A 17568-nucleotide genomic window follows, 5' to 3' on the forward strand; every position below is an offset into this window, starting at 1 on the left:
AAGATGACTAAAATCTTATGTAGAAGAAGAAACATTCACAAAAATCCATCCATCCAAAATGACCTTTGTTTTTGATAACTGTTGAAAAGGGTATGGAACTGACAGAGATGTTTTTGTTTATAAATAAATAAATAAATAACATTATGCTGATACCTTTTGCTTTTCCCAAATACAATGTAGCCTACAGGTGTAAGTGACCTTTCATCAATCCAGTTGCAATGGATGAACTGTGATGAACTGCCCTACTTGTGATTGTTTAGAGATTTTTAAAGGTTTTATAACAATGCTACATCTTCTTTGGCTATTCTACAATCTATTCACCTTTTCAGCACCAGTAGGCTACTTTCTGTGCAGCCGCACACACACACTCAGGTACAAGGTACAAGGTACAAGGAAGTTTATTGTCACATGCATATAGTTACTGGAAGTAAGAAATGCAGTGAAATTATGTCTGGTGTCAGCCTATTTGTGCATTAATGGGGGGGGGGGTAAAAAGTGCAGTAGAAGAGGGGTTTAGTAGATTAAGTGGCAAGGGCTGCATAAAAAAGGTGGGGGAGGATTGGGATTGGGTGGGGGGCACCAACAAGGAGCACCCAAGAGCAACAGGGGCAAGGAAAAACTCCCTTACCAAGGAAGAAACCTTGGGCAGATCCACGGCTCAGGCATGCCAAACAAGCATACACAAAAGTTTCAAGAGTGGGGGATGGAGTAAAATATGGAGACAAATTGAAGTGTGATTTATTTCCTCGGAACGGATGTACAGGACTGAGCGGCGGTCATATTTTGTACCGCTATGCGGTACATCTAGTTATTATTCTTCCCACCAAATTTCGTCATCTAATTCAGCTTTAACCGTTTAACGTAGAAACTTCGTTCAAACTTTGTAACGTAGGTCTTGAAAAGGACACGTGGGGAATGTATTTTTCACTTTTGTAAACTTTATACTTTTTGAGATATTAATAAAAAACAAGCTTATTTTTCCCCATAGACTTAACATGGGCTGATGACATCACAATGGGCTAATTAACTTGATTTGCACCTGTATCAACTTCCAGCTGCTCACTACTAGGACCCATCAAAGGGCCAGTTAAACTGATTGCACCTGTATCAACTGCTTTCTGCTTAACTAGGCCAACTCTCTCTGTGTCTCTCCATTCTACAAGGATATACGGCACATTCCATCCAACTTTCTATCCATTTATCCTCTTCAAACCATTCACTCATCCACCCATTAAACTATCCACCAACATCCATTAAACAATCTGCCTATCAACATCCATTCAACTTTCTGTCTATCAACATCCATTACACTATCTAAATTCAACTTTTAAACTATATACTCTGTCTCAGGCTTTAAGCATACAATCTGGCTCTCTTAAGACTACAGATTCTGTTCCTATTTCCTCTGCCCACAACTGTTTCAAAATAAATGTCCTAGTTATTACAGTGCATGAAAATGCACTGTTTTGTTATCCGAAGTCTTCTTCTTCTTCTTCTTCTTCTTGTTCTTATTCTTCCCACCAAATTTCTGCGTCTAATTCAGCTTTAACCGTTTAACGTAGAAACTTCTGTTCAAACTTTGTAATGTAGGTCTTGAAAAGGACACGTGGGGAATGTATTTTTCACTTTTGTAAACTTTATACTTTTTGAGATATTAATAAAAAACAAGCTTATTTTTCCCCATAGACTTTGTATTAGCACTATGACATCACAATGGACTAATTAACTTGATTTTCACCTGTATCAACTTCCAGCTGCTCACTACTAGGACCCATCACAAGGGCCAGTTAAACTGATTGCACCTGTATCAACTGCTTTCTGCTTAACTAGGCCAACTCTCTCTGTGTCTCTCCATTCTACAAGGATATAAGGCACATTCCATCCAACTTTCTATCCATTCATCCTCTTCAAACCATTCACTCATCCACCCATTAAACTATACATCAACATCCATTAAACAATCTGCCTATCAACATCCATTCAACTTTCTGTCTATCAACATCCATTACACTATCTACATTCAACTTTTAAACTATATACTCTGTCTCAGGCTTTAAGCATACAATCTGGCTCTCTTAAGACTACTATTTCCTCTGCCCACAACTGTTTCAAAATACATGTCGTCACTACAATAATTCACTATTAAATAATTTAACTATTTAAACTACTCAACTATTTAACTGTTCAGCCATTTCAACTGTCAGTTGTTATCAACTATGACTCCTGCCAACTGTTATCAAATAAAAGTTTGTTTTGCATTTTATGTTAATATACAGTATGTTTATATTTTCATGGTAATTTCACTGGTAATTTCCTCGAAATTACATTTTCTAGTTATCGTTATCGTTCTTGGTGTGAATGGGCTTTTACCCTCGTTGTTCAGAGGTGCCACTGGTGTCTCTCGAAAGGGGAGATCCATTAAGTAGAACCAACGTTGTCGTCATTGTAAAAACATGTAATTATTTACCGCGACCACAATGTGTCAAAGACATGTATATATAATAGCGGGGGAAAAAACTCACATCACATTTTATCATTATTTTTGACCATCAAACCAACCAGGAAGTAAACTGAAATGACAATGGAATGTTTGTATGGAAATCATTTCCTGTCCAGGGATGAGTAGATTAACTAGATCAGCAACAGCGCCATCTATTCATAGACCGTTATCCACCTATTGACTTGCATTATAGAAAGTAGTGTCAACATGAATTTGAGGAGGGATATCTTTCTGACTATAATAGTTGTAATAGTAGAAGAGGGGTTTAGTAGATTAAGTGGCAAGGGCTGGATAAGAAAGGTGGGGGAGGATTGGGATTGGGGGCACCAACAAGGAGCACCTAAGAGCAACAGGGGCAAGGAAAACGGAAAAACTCCCTTACCAAGGAAGAAACCTTGGGCAGATCCACGGCTCAAGGGGCTAACCAACTGTCAGGGTCTTGGTGTGTGTGTTGGGGGATGACCGGGGAGATGGGATAGTCTTGAATTTCCCCTGGGGATCAATAAAGTATCTATCTATCTATCTATCTAGTGTGCTGTATATGTGGGGAGAGGGCAGTGTGCAAAATGTGTGTTGGAGAAGCTTCCTCATGAGACAATGTGCTGTGTATTGGGGGGGGGGTGGGCAGTGTGCTGTATGTTGGGGATGTGTGTTGGAGAAGCTTCCTTGCAGTGTATGTAGGGGGGGGGCAGTGTACTGCAAGTATGGTGAAGGGACTTACTATTGCAAGCAGAGTACTGTATGTGAGTGATGACAGTGAAGATGCGTGTGTGGGCGGGAGGGGAGTGGAGCAGTGACTGTGTGTGTTTGTAGTGTGTGTGGGTAGGTGGGGGCAGTGTGCTGTAAGTATGTAGAGGATGTGTGTTGGAGAAGATCCTGAAGGCAATGTGCTGTGTATGTAGGGAGGCAGTGTGCAGCAAGTATGTAGAGGAGGCTTACTGTAGCAAGCAGTGTGCTGTATGTATGTGAGGTGATGACAGTGATGATGTAAGTGTATGTGTTTTTTGTGTGTGTGTTGGGGATGGGTGGGGGGGGGGGGCAGAAGGCTAGGCAATCAAGGACATGGGTAGATAGATGGAGGAGAAATCAAAAATAATAAATAAAAAGTTCTATGGAGATGTGCAAAAGTTGGAGAAAGTCAGATGTGTGTGTGTGTGTGTTTTGACGTGTGATGAAATAAGAAAATAAATAAAAGGTCTGTAGCATAGGGAGAGGGATGTAAAAGTGCTAAAAGTCATGTGTGTGTGTGTGTGTGTGTGTGTGTGTGGGGGGTCATGAGTGCAAAGTCAGTATAGTGTGAGTTCAGAGTTGGGAAATGTTTGAGAGTGCTGAGGAGTGAATGTGTGCAAAGTCAGTATAGTGTGAGTTCAGAGTTCGGATGGCCTGGGGATAAAAATTTCTCCTGAGTCTCTCAGTTCTGGCTTTGTGACTACATAGGCGTCTTCTTGATTTCAGCGGTAGGAATAATCCATTGTTAGGATGAGAAGAGTCCTTCAGAATCTTTTGGGCTCTTAGGAGTACTCTTCTGGAATAGATATCTTGTAGAGCAGGGAGTTGAGTTCTTATAGCACGCTGCGTTCAGCTGGCACTACTCTGCAGAGTACTACAATCTCTAACTGTGGAGTTCCCATACCAGGTGATGATGCTACCAGTTAGAACACTCTCAACCGCTGAAGTGTAGAAGGCCTTCATGATGGATGTAGAAACTTTGAATTTCCTTAGCTGACGAAGGAAGTAGAGTCGATTGTCTGGACTTCTTCAGAACATATTGAGTGTTAACAGTCCATGTTAAGTCTTCAGTAATGTGGACACCAAGGTATTTAAAACTTGTGACTCTCTCTACAGGTTGCCCGCTGATCATTAGTGGGGTGTAACTGTAGTTCTGCTGCTGCCTTCTGTAATCCACTACCATTTCCTTGGTTTTAGTGATATTCAGTGTCAAGCTTTTAGATTGACACCACTGTACCACCTCATCAACCTGATCCAAGTAGAGCTATTCATTGTTGTTACTAATCAGGCCCAAGATCACTGTGTCATCTGCAAACTTGATGATGGAGGTATGACTACTGTTTGCTTTGCAGTCATGTGTGTAGATGTTGTACAGCAGTGGACTCAAAACACAGCCTTGGGGAGCACCAGTGCTGATGGTTAATGTGTCAGATGTCAGTACCCCCACTCTAACCACTTGTGAACGGTTGGTAAGAAAGTCAAATATCCAGTGACACAGGGTGGTGTTCAGTCCTAAGGCCTTCATCTTTGTGACCAAGGTGAGGGGTACTATCGTGTTGAATGCTGAACTAAAGTCAATGAACAGCATCCTCACATAATTCCCATTCCCCTCCTCCAGGTGAGTTAAGGTGGTGTGCATGTGGTTTGAGATGGCATCCTCTGTAGACCTGTTGGCTCTGTAAGCAAATTGGAGGGGGTCGAAGGAGGCAGGGAGGGATGAGCAGATAATGTTTTTCACAAGCTTCTCAAAACACTTCATCACTGTAGACGTCAGGGCTACTGGGCGGTAGTCATTCAGACATGATGGACTTTTGTTTTTCGGTACTGGAACTATAACAGACTGCTTGAGGCAAGTAGGAACTGTCTCTTGAGCCAATGATGTGTTAAAGATATAAGTGAACACAGGAGCTAACTGAGCAGCGCAGGATTTCAAAACCCTGTTAGAAATTCCATCCGGTCCAGCAGCTTTTCTACAATTACCCCTCCTAAAGGCATTGCTCACATCGACCTCAGAGACACAGAAAGGTGCATCCTCATTTGTTTTACATGCTACAGCTAGTGCAAGATAGTCTGTGTTTTTCATGTCAAAGCGAGCATAAAAAGCATTAAGTTCATCAGGGAGGGCTTTACTCACATTCATCATAGGAGGGGACTTTCTTTCAAAGCCAGTGATGGTTCGGAGTCCTTTCCACACTAGTGCTGAAGAAATCAGCTTCAACTTTGTCTCTATAGCGCAGCTTAGCATCTTTAATAGCTCTACGTAAACTATAAGATGCTGCTTTGTAAACCGTCATATCCCCTGAAAAAGCCCAGCATGATAAGTCATGGTGCGTGTCTTTAATGCCGTTCTTACTTCTCTATCCACCCATGGCTTCTGGTTAGGGAAGCTTCGGATCTTTACAGTTGGGATGATGGAATCAGTCATAAACGTTTATGACATAACTCTTCTGTTATTCAGTGACATTCGTTTTTAGTTATAACAACAAGGGTTAACTTCTCAGTTATAAGTTAACTTACGTATACCGTTTATTTACCACCATTCAAACTCGTCCAAACTTCGTGTGAACTTCCTAGGTGGGGAAACCAGATTTCATCTCATCATTATGGGTAAATAGAGGGCTTTCACGGGTGATTAGTAGTGTGAACCATTTTGGCAGGGGTGTTTTATCACTACCATGGGATTTTAATCTATACAATGCTATTTTTTGGTGGGAGAAAAATTATGTATCTGTGTGTTTTATGTTTGCTTGTTGGACTTATTATTTGGTTTTGAACTTGAATTTGAATGCTGGTCCAAGTTCCTGCTGGTGCACATTTGTTCATTTATTAATAACAATAACAACAATTCATTACATTCATATCTAAGTGTTATTTTGTTATAATTTGTCTTAGGAAAAATGTTTAGTTAGAAAAAGTATCGGGTATTGACTGATAAACAAAGCCTAGGCATCGGTATTGTTATAGAGACCGAAAAAGCCGGATTGGTGCATCTGTAATTTATCATGCCAATTTTAAATTCATGTTGATATGCTTCTGGCATATCAGTTTCATACCCTGATCTGTTTTCTTACCTCAGACACCAGTGAGGGAGCACTGTCATTTGTTGAATTGTGCTCTGGGGATGATCCATATGGCAAATCACAGTTCGTTCTTCTGCCCCCTCACACTTAGAGGAGGACTGGGGCCGCGTCCCACAGCTACACCTGATTTCACACACATGAACTATGATGTGAGTTTTATATCTCCTTATTATTATCTCTTTCATCATCAGAGACCATGGTTACATGCACACCATATTCCGATGAAGGCCCATATTCTGGTTAAGGCAATATTCAGAATAAGATGTTTACATGCACTGCAGAGTTGCAGAAACATTTCCATTCACATTTTAGTCGGCATATTCTGAATAAGCCAGTATCTTACAGTAGTGGTAGTAGTAGCTGTGTCATCACGTCTCTGTTCCTGAATTTCATCCATGCCTGCAAAATTGTAGCCTCGTGAGATCATCCTTATCTCGCAAGCTTCAGATTTTCACTCGCAGATCAGTCTGGCATCTCTCCAAAAGAGAAAATTTGGAGAAGTTTGCCAAACTAACGTCCAATCAGCGTTGGTTTTGAAGCGGGCTTACTTCCACGGATGAGATGAGCATAGCTATCGCTGAAGTTTTATCCGAATATTTGAGTATTCCTAGGGAAACTAGGAGTCTCTGCAATATAGCTGGGAGGAATGAAGGACACAGACATCCTCCACGATTCCAATTCCAGTTGCAATTCCAGTTAGTGTTTGGTAGCCCTGAATCTTAGTTACTTAACGAGAAGGAATATGCTTTCTTCAGAAGTGTAGCCTACCATGAAAACTGGGTGGGGATTGTCGTTGATGAGGTTCATGTCACATACAAATGGTAAGTTTAAAAACGTTAACGTTAGCTACTTACCTAACTTGTATGTTCAAAGATGGCTTCGTTGATCTGATTGGTTGATTTGGCCCGTCTATCACCAACATAGGTGGTGATAGACAAATGGTTTATCCAATCAGCTAACCAATATTTTCGCCCCTTCCCAAACGTTCTCCAACGGAAAGTTCCCAGATGGATATGCAGAGCAAATACGAAGCAATCCATCTGGCGGTGTCAGGTTAGCAAAATTGGTGAAATTGACTGGATTGGAGCCGCTGTTGTTATTTTAGCCCTATAACAGGCCACTTAATCTGTCAGCAGTGTGTTTGTTTTTATTTAGGTTTTGAGTAATCAGAATGTGATTTTAATTGGGTTACGACAATTGAGTTAAATTGGGTTTACATGACACCTGTGCCATCGGAACGTTAATATTTTAATATTTCAATTAAAACAGGAATATGGTGTTTCTGTGAACTAAATGACTGCCTCATCTCTATATTCTTCTTTCTCTTCCTGTTTATCTTTTCTGCCATATACCCTTATGTGTTCTTCTAATTTTTTAAAGGGCCGAGGGATATTCCATCAACCTCACTAATGAAGGCAGCGCTTAACAGAAATAGTCTGGTTTGAACTAGCGTAGACTTTCACGGCTGAAGCCGTTCCATTACCTCAAGTTAGCTGTATCTTGCCTTCGTTTATTCAAGCGAGGCTAGGGTCAGCTTCATGTCGGCTCTTGCATGAGGTAGAAAAGTAGACCAAAACAGTAGATTGACGAAAAGAGGATATACGTCATAAAATTAATGATTTCTGTTCGATTTACGAGCGCCATCTACAGGATTTTCATCGATAGTCATCAAATTGAACATCGAGAGAAAATAAAATAGATAGTTGCTTACCTAAATTGTAGAATAATGAAAGCATAAATTTAAACAACAATGATCATGGTTTGAAATCAGTTGCAAGTTTGATTGTTGAATGAATAAATAGCCTAGTATTAACTCAAGACAACTTTGGCATAGGCTATTCAAAATTATAGGCTATAGCCTATGTTCTTAGATTAAAAGGGCTCACTCCAAATTATTGTCTAGGAGGTGGTCATAAAATAAATTGGTGTCAACATAATATAGCCTATTGTCTCCCATAAGTCTCATAGTTCTGCCAAAGTGTTTGTGAAATATAATTATCTGAAATGCAATGGCTTTTAATTTGACATTTAATATTTAATCTGTGTAGCACACAGTTGATTTGACATAAATGAACAATCATCAACACATGAGGCGGTTTTAATCATTAGCCATATGCCCTATAGGCTACAGAATTATGTACAGTATTTAACTTGCATCCGATTTAATGTAGCCAACTAGCATAGCCTATTTAGTGTCACTGAACAGGCTACCAGATGTGCATGACCCTTTATCAATAGTAGGAATGTCTTTCATTAAAGAGCATAACTAAAAATTAGGTTAGAATAGATTCAGATTTATTGTGATTGTGCAGAGTACAAGTACAGAGACAACAAAATGCAGTTTGTGTCTAACCAGAAGTGCAAAAAAGCAGAAAAGTGCAATGTGATATACAAAGTAGTTGGTGCATAGACAGGACAAAAGATATAGTGCAGTGTAGACCGTATTGTACAGTTGTTTTCAGAAGGTGGTTTAGAGTAGTATAAATTAAATCTAAGCATGTGCAGTGTATTAGCAGTAACCTTATAAGAGTAGAATAAATATGGCTATGTAATATGAACAATGTATGAACAACATGTACAGATATGTGCAATGTAGTGGCAGTACCATTATAGTAGTAGTAAGAACAATATAGATATATGCAGTGTATTAACAGAATATATTACAGAAAAACGGAATAAATATGGATATGTACAGTGTGTACAGCTATGTGCAGTGTGGTAACAGTACCATTGTAGTTCAGAAACAGTAACATTATAATAGTATTCAAAATAAGTGTATGTGCAGGATGAAGAGCAGTAGAATATGGCTATGTATACGTGTAATTGCAGTATGTACATTTGTAAATAAATAGACACTATGGATGGGATAGGGTAGTGCAGGTGTGGGGGGGTCCGCCTCCTTTTTGTCCCTATCAGGGCTGCCATGGTCGTGGACACCTCAACAGGCACAGGCAAGGAGGCATTGGGTGGGGGGTGATGGGGGGGCTTAGTTCGTTGGATGTCACCGGGATGCAGAGCTAGAGTTGGAGGCCATTATCAAGTTGATAAGATATGTAAATAGCCTACTTCATGTGGGAAGCAAACCTGCAAAAACATGCATGGATATGATTCCTTTACTATGCCATCGTGCTGCGTGTTACACTATCACCGAACGCATGTGAAGCAGGGCAGCAAGATTCCTAGTTAAAGTTAAATCATTTTAAGTTGTATAATTTTCATAAATTCTTCCGAACTAGTGAATAGGTAAATCAATGCTTGGTGACACTGTCGGAAAAAAAGTTGATGAGAACATGAAGGCAGGTTGACGGAACCGTCTTTTGGGACTCGTTTTCCGACTGATGTATTTTTTTTGCAACACAGCTTGATTAAGCTTGAAAGTTAACCTGCTACAGACCAGGTTAGTTCTGTGGCATAAATTCTCTTAGTTACCAAACTGGGATTCGCGCTAACCACACTAATGGAACGGAACTCTCACTAAAATTAGCAAGACTTATCGAAATAAGCCAGGTTTGGCCTTTAGCGAGGTTGATGGAAAACCCCTTAGCTCATCTACACTTATGTGTTATGTCATCTTTTAAAGGGCAACTCTGGTCTAAGAACAACCTATAGGGTCGGTTTTTGTTTGATAACAAGGGTATAAACTTTTGTTAAGGACAAAAACAACAATAGTCCTTGTAGTTTTGAGTAAGATGAGATTATGCATTTATAAATAAATAGAATATAGCATATAGGGCGGTGGTAGTGTAGCGGTTAAGGAACTGGGCTAGCGTGCAGTAGCCTGAAAGTTGTCGGTTCAATTCCCAGCTTCCACCGTTGTGCCCTTGAGCAAGGCACTTAACCCCAAGTTGCTCCGGGGACAATGTAATCCTTTGTAATATAGTTGACATATGTAAGTCGCTTTGGCTAAAAATGTGTCAGCCAAATGTAATGTAATATAGCTTAGCTATGTCAAGTTAATCACTCTTTTGAGCTATTAACTAGGGTTAAACAAATCAACCTATGCTACTATGGCGAATACTTTACTTAATACTTAAAGTATTTTTTACCCTTGTAATTGTAAAGAAAGGGTATAGGTAGTTTGAGGACATTACTAGTCCTTTTTATACAGTTTCTGTACACTTACAGAGTTAAAATGACGGGTTTGTCTTTAGGGACCCTCTCCACAGTAACACTGAAGTGTAATTATTTTGGGCCTTGTCAGTGGCTTAAAGTAGCAGTTTGCTTTAACATAGCAAGCTTGCCCCCAAGGTAATATGCTATTATATTGTAAAGGCATATTCTGGTCTTGCTCAAAACAACCCTGATTAACGTTGTTTAACTACTCATTATCATCCAAAAATAGACCTGAGGATGATCTTAGAGTTGTTCTTTAACCTCTCTTGCCTTTCTTCTCTTCCTTTATTTAGTCAGTGGAACCTTATATTTTACATCTTTATTCATTCTAGTTATTAATGATGACTCATTTATTATTCAACTATATTATTCAGTAATTATAGTATACCAATATCAGTCTCTCTCTCTCTCTCTCTCTCTCTCTCTCTCTCTGCCTCTCTCTGCCTTATAGCCTACACTGTGGTACCACTCAAGCTCACTTTTGGCCCTAGCTCTGGATACTATGACTGTATCTTATCGTTTGAGACAGCACAGCAACCCCATGTGGCAACTGGCAGATGCACTTGCAGTTTCTGGGAGGAAGGTTAGGAATTCCCTAAATGCTAATACCAGCATGGAATATTGACCATTTTGTATTGTTTCTGTGTTTGAAAAGCCGAAAAAGTTTCAATGTCTATGACTGTGGTGTATGCTAATGTTTATTTTTTTTTTAAATTGGGTAACACTTTACGGTAAGGGTACATGAATTATCATGAATTCATGCATTAATTATGATTTATGATTTATGTATTTCTTAATTCCTTAATATCTCATGAATCATCAGAAATTTACATGAGTTCATATTCTGTCATTTGTGACCTCATACATGAACAACACATCAACTAAAGCATTAAGTATGGTGGGCACATCATTATGATTTATGATTTATTAAGAATGATCATGATGATTTCTTTTTCTGCCAAAAATGTGGTCATCACTACTCAAATTCTGATTTGAGCACAACTTGTGCAGCTCTCTAAACACATGCCATTGTTAACACTTTAGTTGAGGGGCCACAAACATGATGTACTCATGAGCTATTAACCTTACATTCATGTAATCATGATGATCATGCTTAATAAATCATAAATCATAATGATGTGGCCATCGTACCTAATGCTTTAGTTGATGTGTTGTTCATGCATGAGATCATGAATGAAAGACTATGAACTCATGTCAATTCTTGATCATTCATAAGATATAAAGGAATGAAGTAGTGCATAACTCATGAATTAATTCATGCATGAATTCATGATAATTCATGTACCCTTACTGTAAAGTGTTACCAAAATGGAGATCAAAGAGTGATGAGTTTGTGTGTGAAACAGGTGGTGTCTGCTTATGGGGCCATCCCATTTCCTGTGGTGCATGGCACACATCTCTCAGAGGCTTTTGATACCTTTGCTGATGCTTTGCCATGGAAACCTCTCTCAGCTTGTCCTGAGCTGGGTAATGGGTGCTGTTATGGCCAGTCAGTGGCTCTCAGGGGTCTGGAGAGGAAGTGCATGGTCAGGTGAGTCAAAAATGACATGACATCAGCACATATGCAAGCACAGATCACAAATCACAAAAGGTCACAAATGCAGAGTATAAGGCACATTCTTCATCCAGTGGTTCAGTAACTAGATTTTTGTGAATAAAACAATTATTAATGAATAAAATGTCAGTACATGTGTTTTTGTAAATTGTTAAGCCATAGAGTATCCCACCATCATGATTATTATATTGCCAGATTCCAGATAATCCCACCCACACAAATATGAATAGATTTCTACTGGCATGCTTCCTATGCAAAAAAGACGCAATAGACCTGTTTATACTGTGGGAAAAATCTTGATCTTGACCTAGAGAAGGGTTTATATCAGGGCTATTCAATTAAAAATTAAGTTGGGCCAAATTTTCAAACCAAGAAATTGAGCTGGGCCAGATATTTTTAGCGGTTGGTGGGATAAGCAGCAGATATAATGTTTTAAACCAACACAAATTAATGTAGGCTTATTGAAAAACAAGTAGCCTAATGTTTGTATATTGTTTTCCTTTTGAATTTTGTCACATTGGACACAGACACATCAAAAACGGCATCAAACTTGTTTGTAAACTGTGAGCACACTCTGGCACTTTGAAACCATTGGGCGGTCTCAGACATATTTGCTTTTAATTTTATTTATTATTATTTAAGAGAAAAAGTTTCTTCTTCTGTCAGGATGCCTTCTGTCTTCTGTTCTTGGACCAGTGGCAATAGACGTCGCTGAAGAATGAAAGAGTATTTGCTATTGGCCGCACCGGCTAATATATAGCCGAGCCGAACCTTCACAGGACCTGTTAGAGGACTTCAGTGGCGATCACTCGAGGAGTGTGTTCCTATTGGTTAACGCCGAGTAGTTTGACTGATAGAGAACAAAAAAAAATAGTTTTGGTGCACTGATGACAGTCAGGATAATATAACTAGCTAGCTAGTATTGTTTAGTTCATGTCTATATTGGGCTTTATTAATGGTGAATGGATAAATGTCACCGAAAATTATTAGGTAAGATTATAAGATCATTAGGTAAGATCATAAGATCAAGTTTTAGGCTATTGTGTTTGGTGGGTTGTTAACTTGCAAGCTGGTTACAACTATGTCTGTTGAACGTACCAGTTGAGTTATTTACGTTATTGCTAACATTAGCTATTGATAGGTGCATTTAAAAAGTATTGCTAACATTTTATTACAGTACTACAGTATTACAGTAATGTCACTGCTCTAAACTGCAGCAAGTTTGGCTGTCACCCGTCAAACTTATCAAAGTTAGTTATACTCAGATTTGTACCGTGTTATTAGCTATCTGATTTTATAGACAATATGTGCACACAGCTTGATATTACTTTGGACAGTCCCATATTTTAGCAAAATCTGCACCCACAGAAAAGCAAGCACAAATTAGCAAACAAACAATCTCCGTGGAAACTGAAGAATTTTCGTGCCGGAAAATCCCTTTCAATGCAATTAGTCCATAAGGAGAAATTAAGCCTTAAGGTTGATACTTAAGGGACAAAACGTAAGGTGCTTTATGCAACCGGCCCCTGGACTGATGGCCCACAGTATAAACAAGGCTATTGTTTTTTCTTGATGTTGAATTGAAACCTTTATTTAACATTCTTGGGATTACATTGAGGGCAACCCTCTTTTTCAATGCAGCAATACAACAAGGGTTATGCATGAGACAGTCGAGGCTGTGGGTAGTCTGACCAATAACAACAATAAAAACCAGGCTAAACTAGAATATGCATAGATACACATTCTTACATCACACATATCATGTCAACACAGACACACACACAAACCTGCATACATACCCACAAGCTATAGCACAAGCATGTTCACAAGCTATAGCAAATGTGGATACAAACATACGTATACCTATACACACTTTATAAGGAAGACAATAAAATAAATAAATAAATAAAAAAGGTAAAACCAGAATTAGTAAAGATAGAATTTAGAGAAAACGGTTACAAACTGGAGTGGGGAGGTTTGAGATCAAAGCCTTAAATTGCTCTAAAGATATTAATAACTCGAGTTTAAGGGTGCGTTGGATTAAGTTCCAGGACATAGGGGCATCAAAGCAGAAAGCTGACTTACCCAGCTTGGTGCGAGCATTGGGAACTGTCAGTAAGAAATAACTGCTGGAGCGGGTCTGATAAGCACTTGAGTGGCAATTTAATAATAAGGAGATGTAGGACGGGAGTTTACCTATGATGGCTTTATAAATAAACTGAATCCAGTGTTTAAAGCGTCTCTCAGTAAGCGAGGGCTAGCCAATTGTGGCATACAACGTGCAGTGGTGGGTGTTGAAAGAAGCACTTGTGGCAAACCTGATTGCTGAGTGGTATATAACATCTAGGATTTTGAGAGAAGACATAGAGGGATTCCTATAAATGATGTCGCCATAGTCTAGAACAGGCATGAAAACGGACTCAATAATCCTTTTCCGACAGGCTGATACAAGAAATATGCAAGTATAATCATATTATACATTCCCAGATTTGGGGAGCCTATGAAAGAAAACAAGATATAGCATGTATCAGGGTTTCCACGGGTCTTTGAAAACCTTGAAAGTTTGTGAACCTAAAAGAAAAAAAATCATGCCTGATTATGCCTGATTTACATTGGTTAGAACTACACGACCAACGTGATTTGTGCGTGTTTCCCACATGTAGTGCTTGTTGCCCAAATATTTAATTTAACATATTGATGAATAAACCAACAGGTTCATGGTAACGAGTTTAACTTGTTTAGGAAAATCGAAAAGTTTATTTCAGCTCAGTTTTATGCAAGCTCAGTTTTATTAACACAAACATGAAAAATGTAATATGCCTACCACATCTGTCAAATGACCAAAAATAAAAGAAAACTGGGACAAGGTATCCTTGGTCTGTTGAGGTAACATGATTTAACCATGAGGGTATTTTTAATTGCGACAAACAACGACACTGATTAAAATAGACGATAGATCCAAGTATGGTGACATCTCATTTGCACTCTCCTCCACTAGTTGCTAGACATTCAGAGCTTCGCGCGGAAGCGATGCAGGCCATAGTTTTGCACAAATTGAAGCAGAAATAGGCCTTCACCAAATGTTAAAAAAAAGTTCACAAGCTGCATTTCCTGGTCTCTGTACTCATGTACTCTACACAATAATAATAAAGTTAAATCTAATCTAATCCAATGATCGATCGTCTATGACAGTGATGGTCACGGTGCGTCTGTGAATGGAGGTGTGTCTGTGTGTATACAACGGTGTCCACTAAGCATACCATGCTTATTTCAACCCTCTGCCCAACATTGCAGGAGGTGGCAGTGCTAGTCGTGATGATAGTGTCAGTAATGTACGTGGTACAGACAGCAGGGGTAGTAAAATTAAAAAAAAAACTGATTTGACCAGGCTACTTTATCGTAGGCCTATAATAATGGTTTGTGGTTATAGTAATAGTTTACTATTGTTGGTTTACATCTTGGGCCTACTGTTTTCTTGTTAATTTGTTATGTGGGTAATATGACAAAAAGAAAGTAAACCTGCTAAAATATGTTCAACATCCAGTATTTACTGAAAGGTGCATAATTTGAGGTGCTTGAGGTTGCTAGCACAGGTGTCTAAAAAGAGATAAAAAGACTTTCTGTTTGCACTTTCTGTTTGCAGTTTTGTACAGTACAGTATTTAAAAAAAAAAACATTGCATTTTCAGAAATAGCCATTCTTTTTTGTGTTAACACTGACGTGGCCCTCCAATCAGATAGATAGATAGATAGATAGATAGATAGATACTTTATTGATCCCCAGGGAAAATTTAAGGTCTCAGTAGCATACAGACATCACACACACATTCACTAACAGCAGAAAAAAGGTAATTAAAAGTATATAATTTAAAAAACACAACTAAGCAATAAGGACAGTAGAAGATAAAGAATATACTAAAATACAAATTATACTAAATAACACTTAATCTAAATCAATTCTAAAAACAGTATCCACATAGAGGGTCATTAATCAAGAGATGCTTGCAATGACTGAGGCAGGGACTGAGCCTGTGATTCTCTGTGCATACCTTTTGTAAGGTAAGGTGCTCTGTGTGAGTGAATGTCATGGTGATGGTGCAAATGAGTAAGTCCAACAGTGCAAGAATAAAGTCTAGAGACCAGCATAAAATAGATGACGTTGGCACCAGCTCATTTGAGTTTGAGCCCTGCCCTAAAGGGTTAACACACAGTGCCCTTGAAGCAGAAAAAACACAACTAAGCAGTAAACAGATAGGTGAAAACTAACCTCCTATGTTTCAGATCTGAGAGGTGCTTGATGGAGGTATGCACTCTAAACTCAGTGCCATTTTACATTCACCATTCACATCACCTTGATGTTTAGATTGCCATGTTTGTTAATAGTTTTATTGGTTCCTAGGCCTCAGGTACCAGGCACTCAGCCTCTACTGGACTACCCCTGCAGTGGAGAGGATATATTGGCCTCATGGATCCAATCCCACTATCCAGCCAGCCCAATGTAAGCAGCTCACCTACGGTATACCATGTACAGCGTTTCCCATACATTGACTAATCTGTGGCGGGCCACCACAAGATCAACACTGGCCACCACACAGTAATGACAATAATGTTCTATGTTGTACTATTTGACATAAAATCCTTTCATTGAGCTGTGCTTTTCACACATGCAGTCTTTCCTTGCCCCGCCCCGTGCTCTCTCGTAACGGACCTGCCGCCCCTCAACATGTTGTTTCAGCAGATCTAAACGAGTGTGAAGCTTGCAGTGTAGGAACAGCGCAGCTGTTGTTTCCTTTGAAGTTGCATGAGGGTTGTTCCTATATTGTAATAGGAAGCATCAAGTCGCTGCTGAACAAATGATGTTCCCTTAGATGACATATTAGAGAATGCTTAAAGATCTTTATGAAGCATTCTGCCAGGCCGTTTGTTGCAGGGTGAAAAGGAGCTGAGTGCACATGCTTAACGCCATTAGATGTTAAAAAAACGACGTGAACTGCGGCCCATTATCATTATCGAGAACTTCATGTACTCTTTAATGACAGAAAAGACCCCTAACCACAGTCTTTGCCGAAGTGTTTGATCCCATCAGAATGACTTCTTGCCACTACAAAAGACGTACCCCACAAAAGGCCCTGCAAAATCAATGTGAATCTGCACAACCTCTAAGAAGGATTATAAACAAACATTGGAAACTCTTTGAATGTGATCCTAGTCTGAACCACTTACAAACCAAACCCAATATTGCCTTAAAAGGGGTAAAAATATCAAAGATTTAGTAGTCAGTTTCATGTACCGAGAACCTCCAGTTACAAATTGACTTACTAAACAAGTTTGTGGTAATTATAGGTGCGGCAAGTGTGCACTTTGCTCAAATACTTTGGACACCAAAACATTCACCCACCCTTACTCAGGTAAAAAGTATGGTGTTATACACTACATAGAGAGACAACTGGTGAATTGTTTATGTTAAAGTGCCCTTGGGGCTTGAGGTATATAGGCCAAACAAAAAGAAATCTGAAACTAATTATTTCTGATGGAAGCTTTGTGTTCAGCAATTCTAACATGGAGTACGCC

At 39.2% G+C, this 17568-nt stretch overlaps 1 protein-coding gene across 1 annotated transcript in view; it reads left to right on the forward strand.

Annotated features, from left to right (window-relative positions):
- Positions 1-17568, forward strand: part of msto1 (misato mitochondrial distribution and morphology regulator 1) — a 71647-nt gene that overhangs the window by 47622 nt on the left and 6457 nt on the right. Inside the window, exons 9-12 of the mRNA XM_048229907.1 lie at positions 6306-6458; positions 10874-11005; positions 11790-11974; positions 16397-16495. Coding sequence (XP_048085864.1) covers positions 6306-6458; positions 10874-11005; positions 11790-11974; positions 16397-16495 — 569 coding nt within the window. The remainder of the gene's footprint in view (positions 1-6305; positions 6459-10873; positions 11006-11789; positions 11975-16396; positions 16496-17568) is intronic.

Source organism: Alosa alosa, chromosome 20, assembly GCF_017589495.1.
Source record: "Alosa alosa isolate M-15738 ecotype Scorff River chromosome 20, AALO_Geno_1.1, whole genome shotgun sequence".
NCBI classification, from domain to species: Eukaryota; Metazoa; Chordata; class Actinopteri; order Clupeiformes; family Clupeidae; genus Alosa; species Alosa alosa.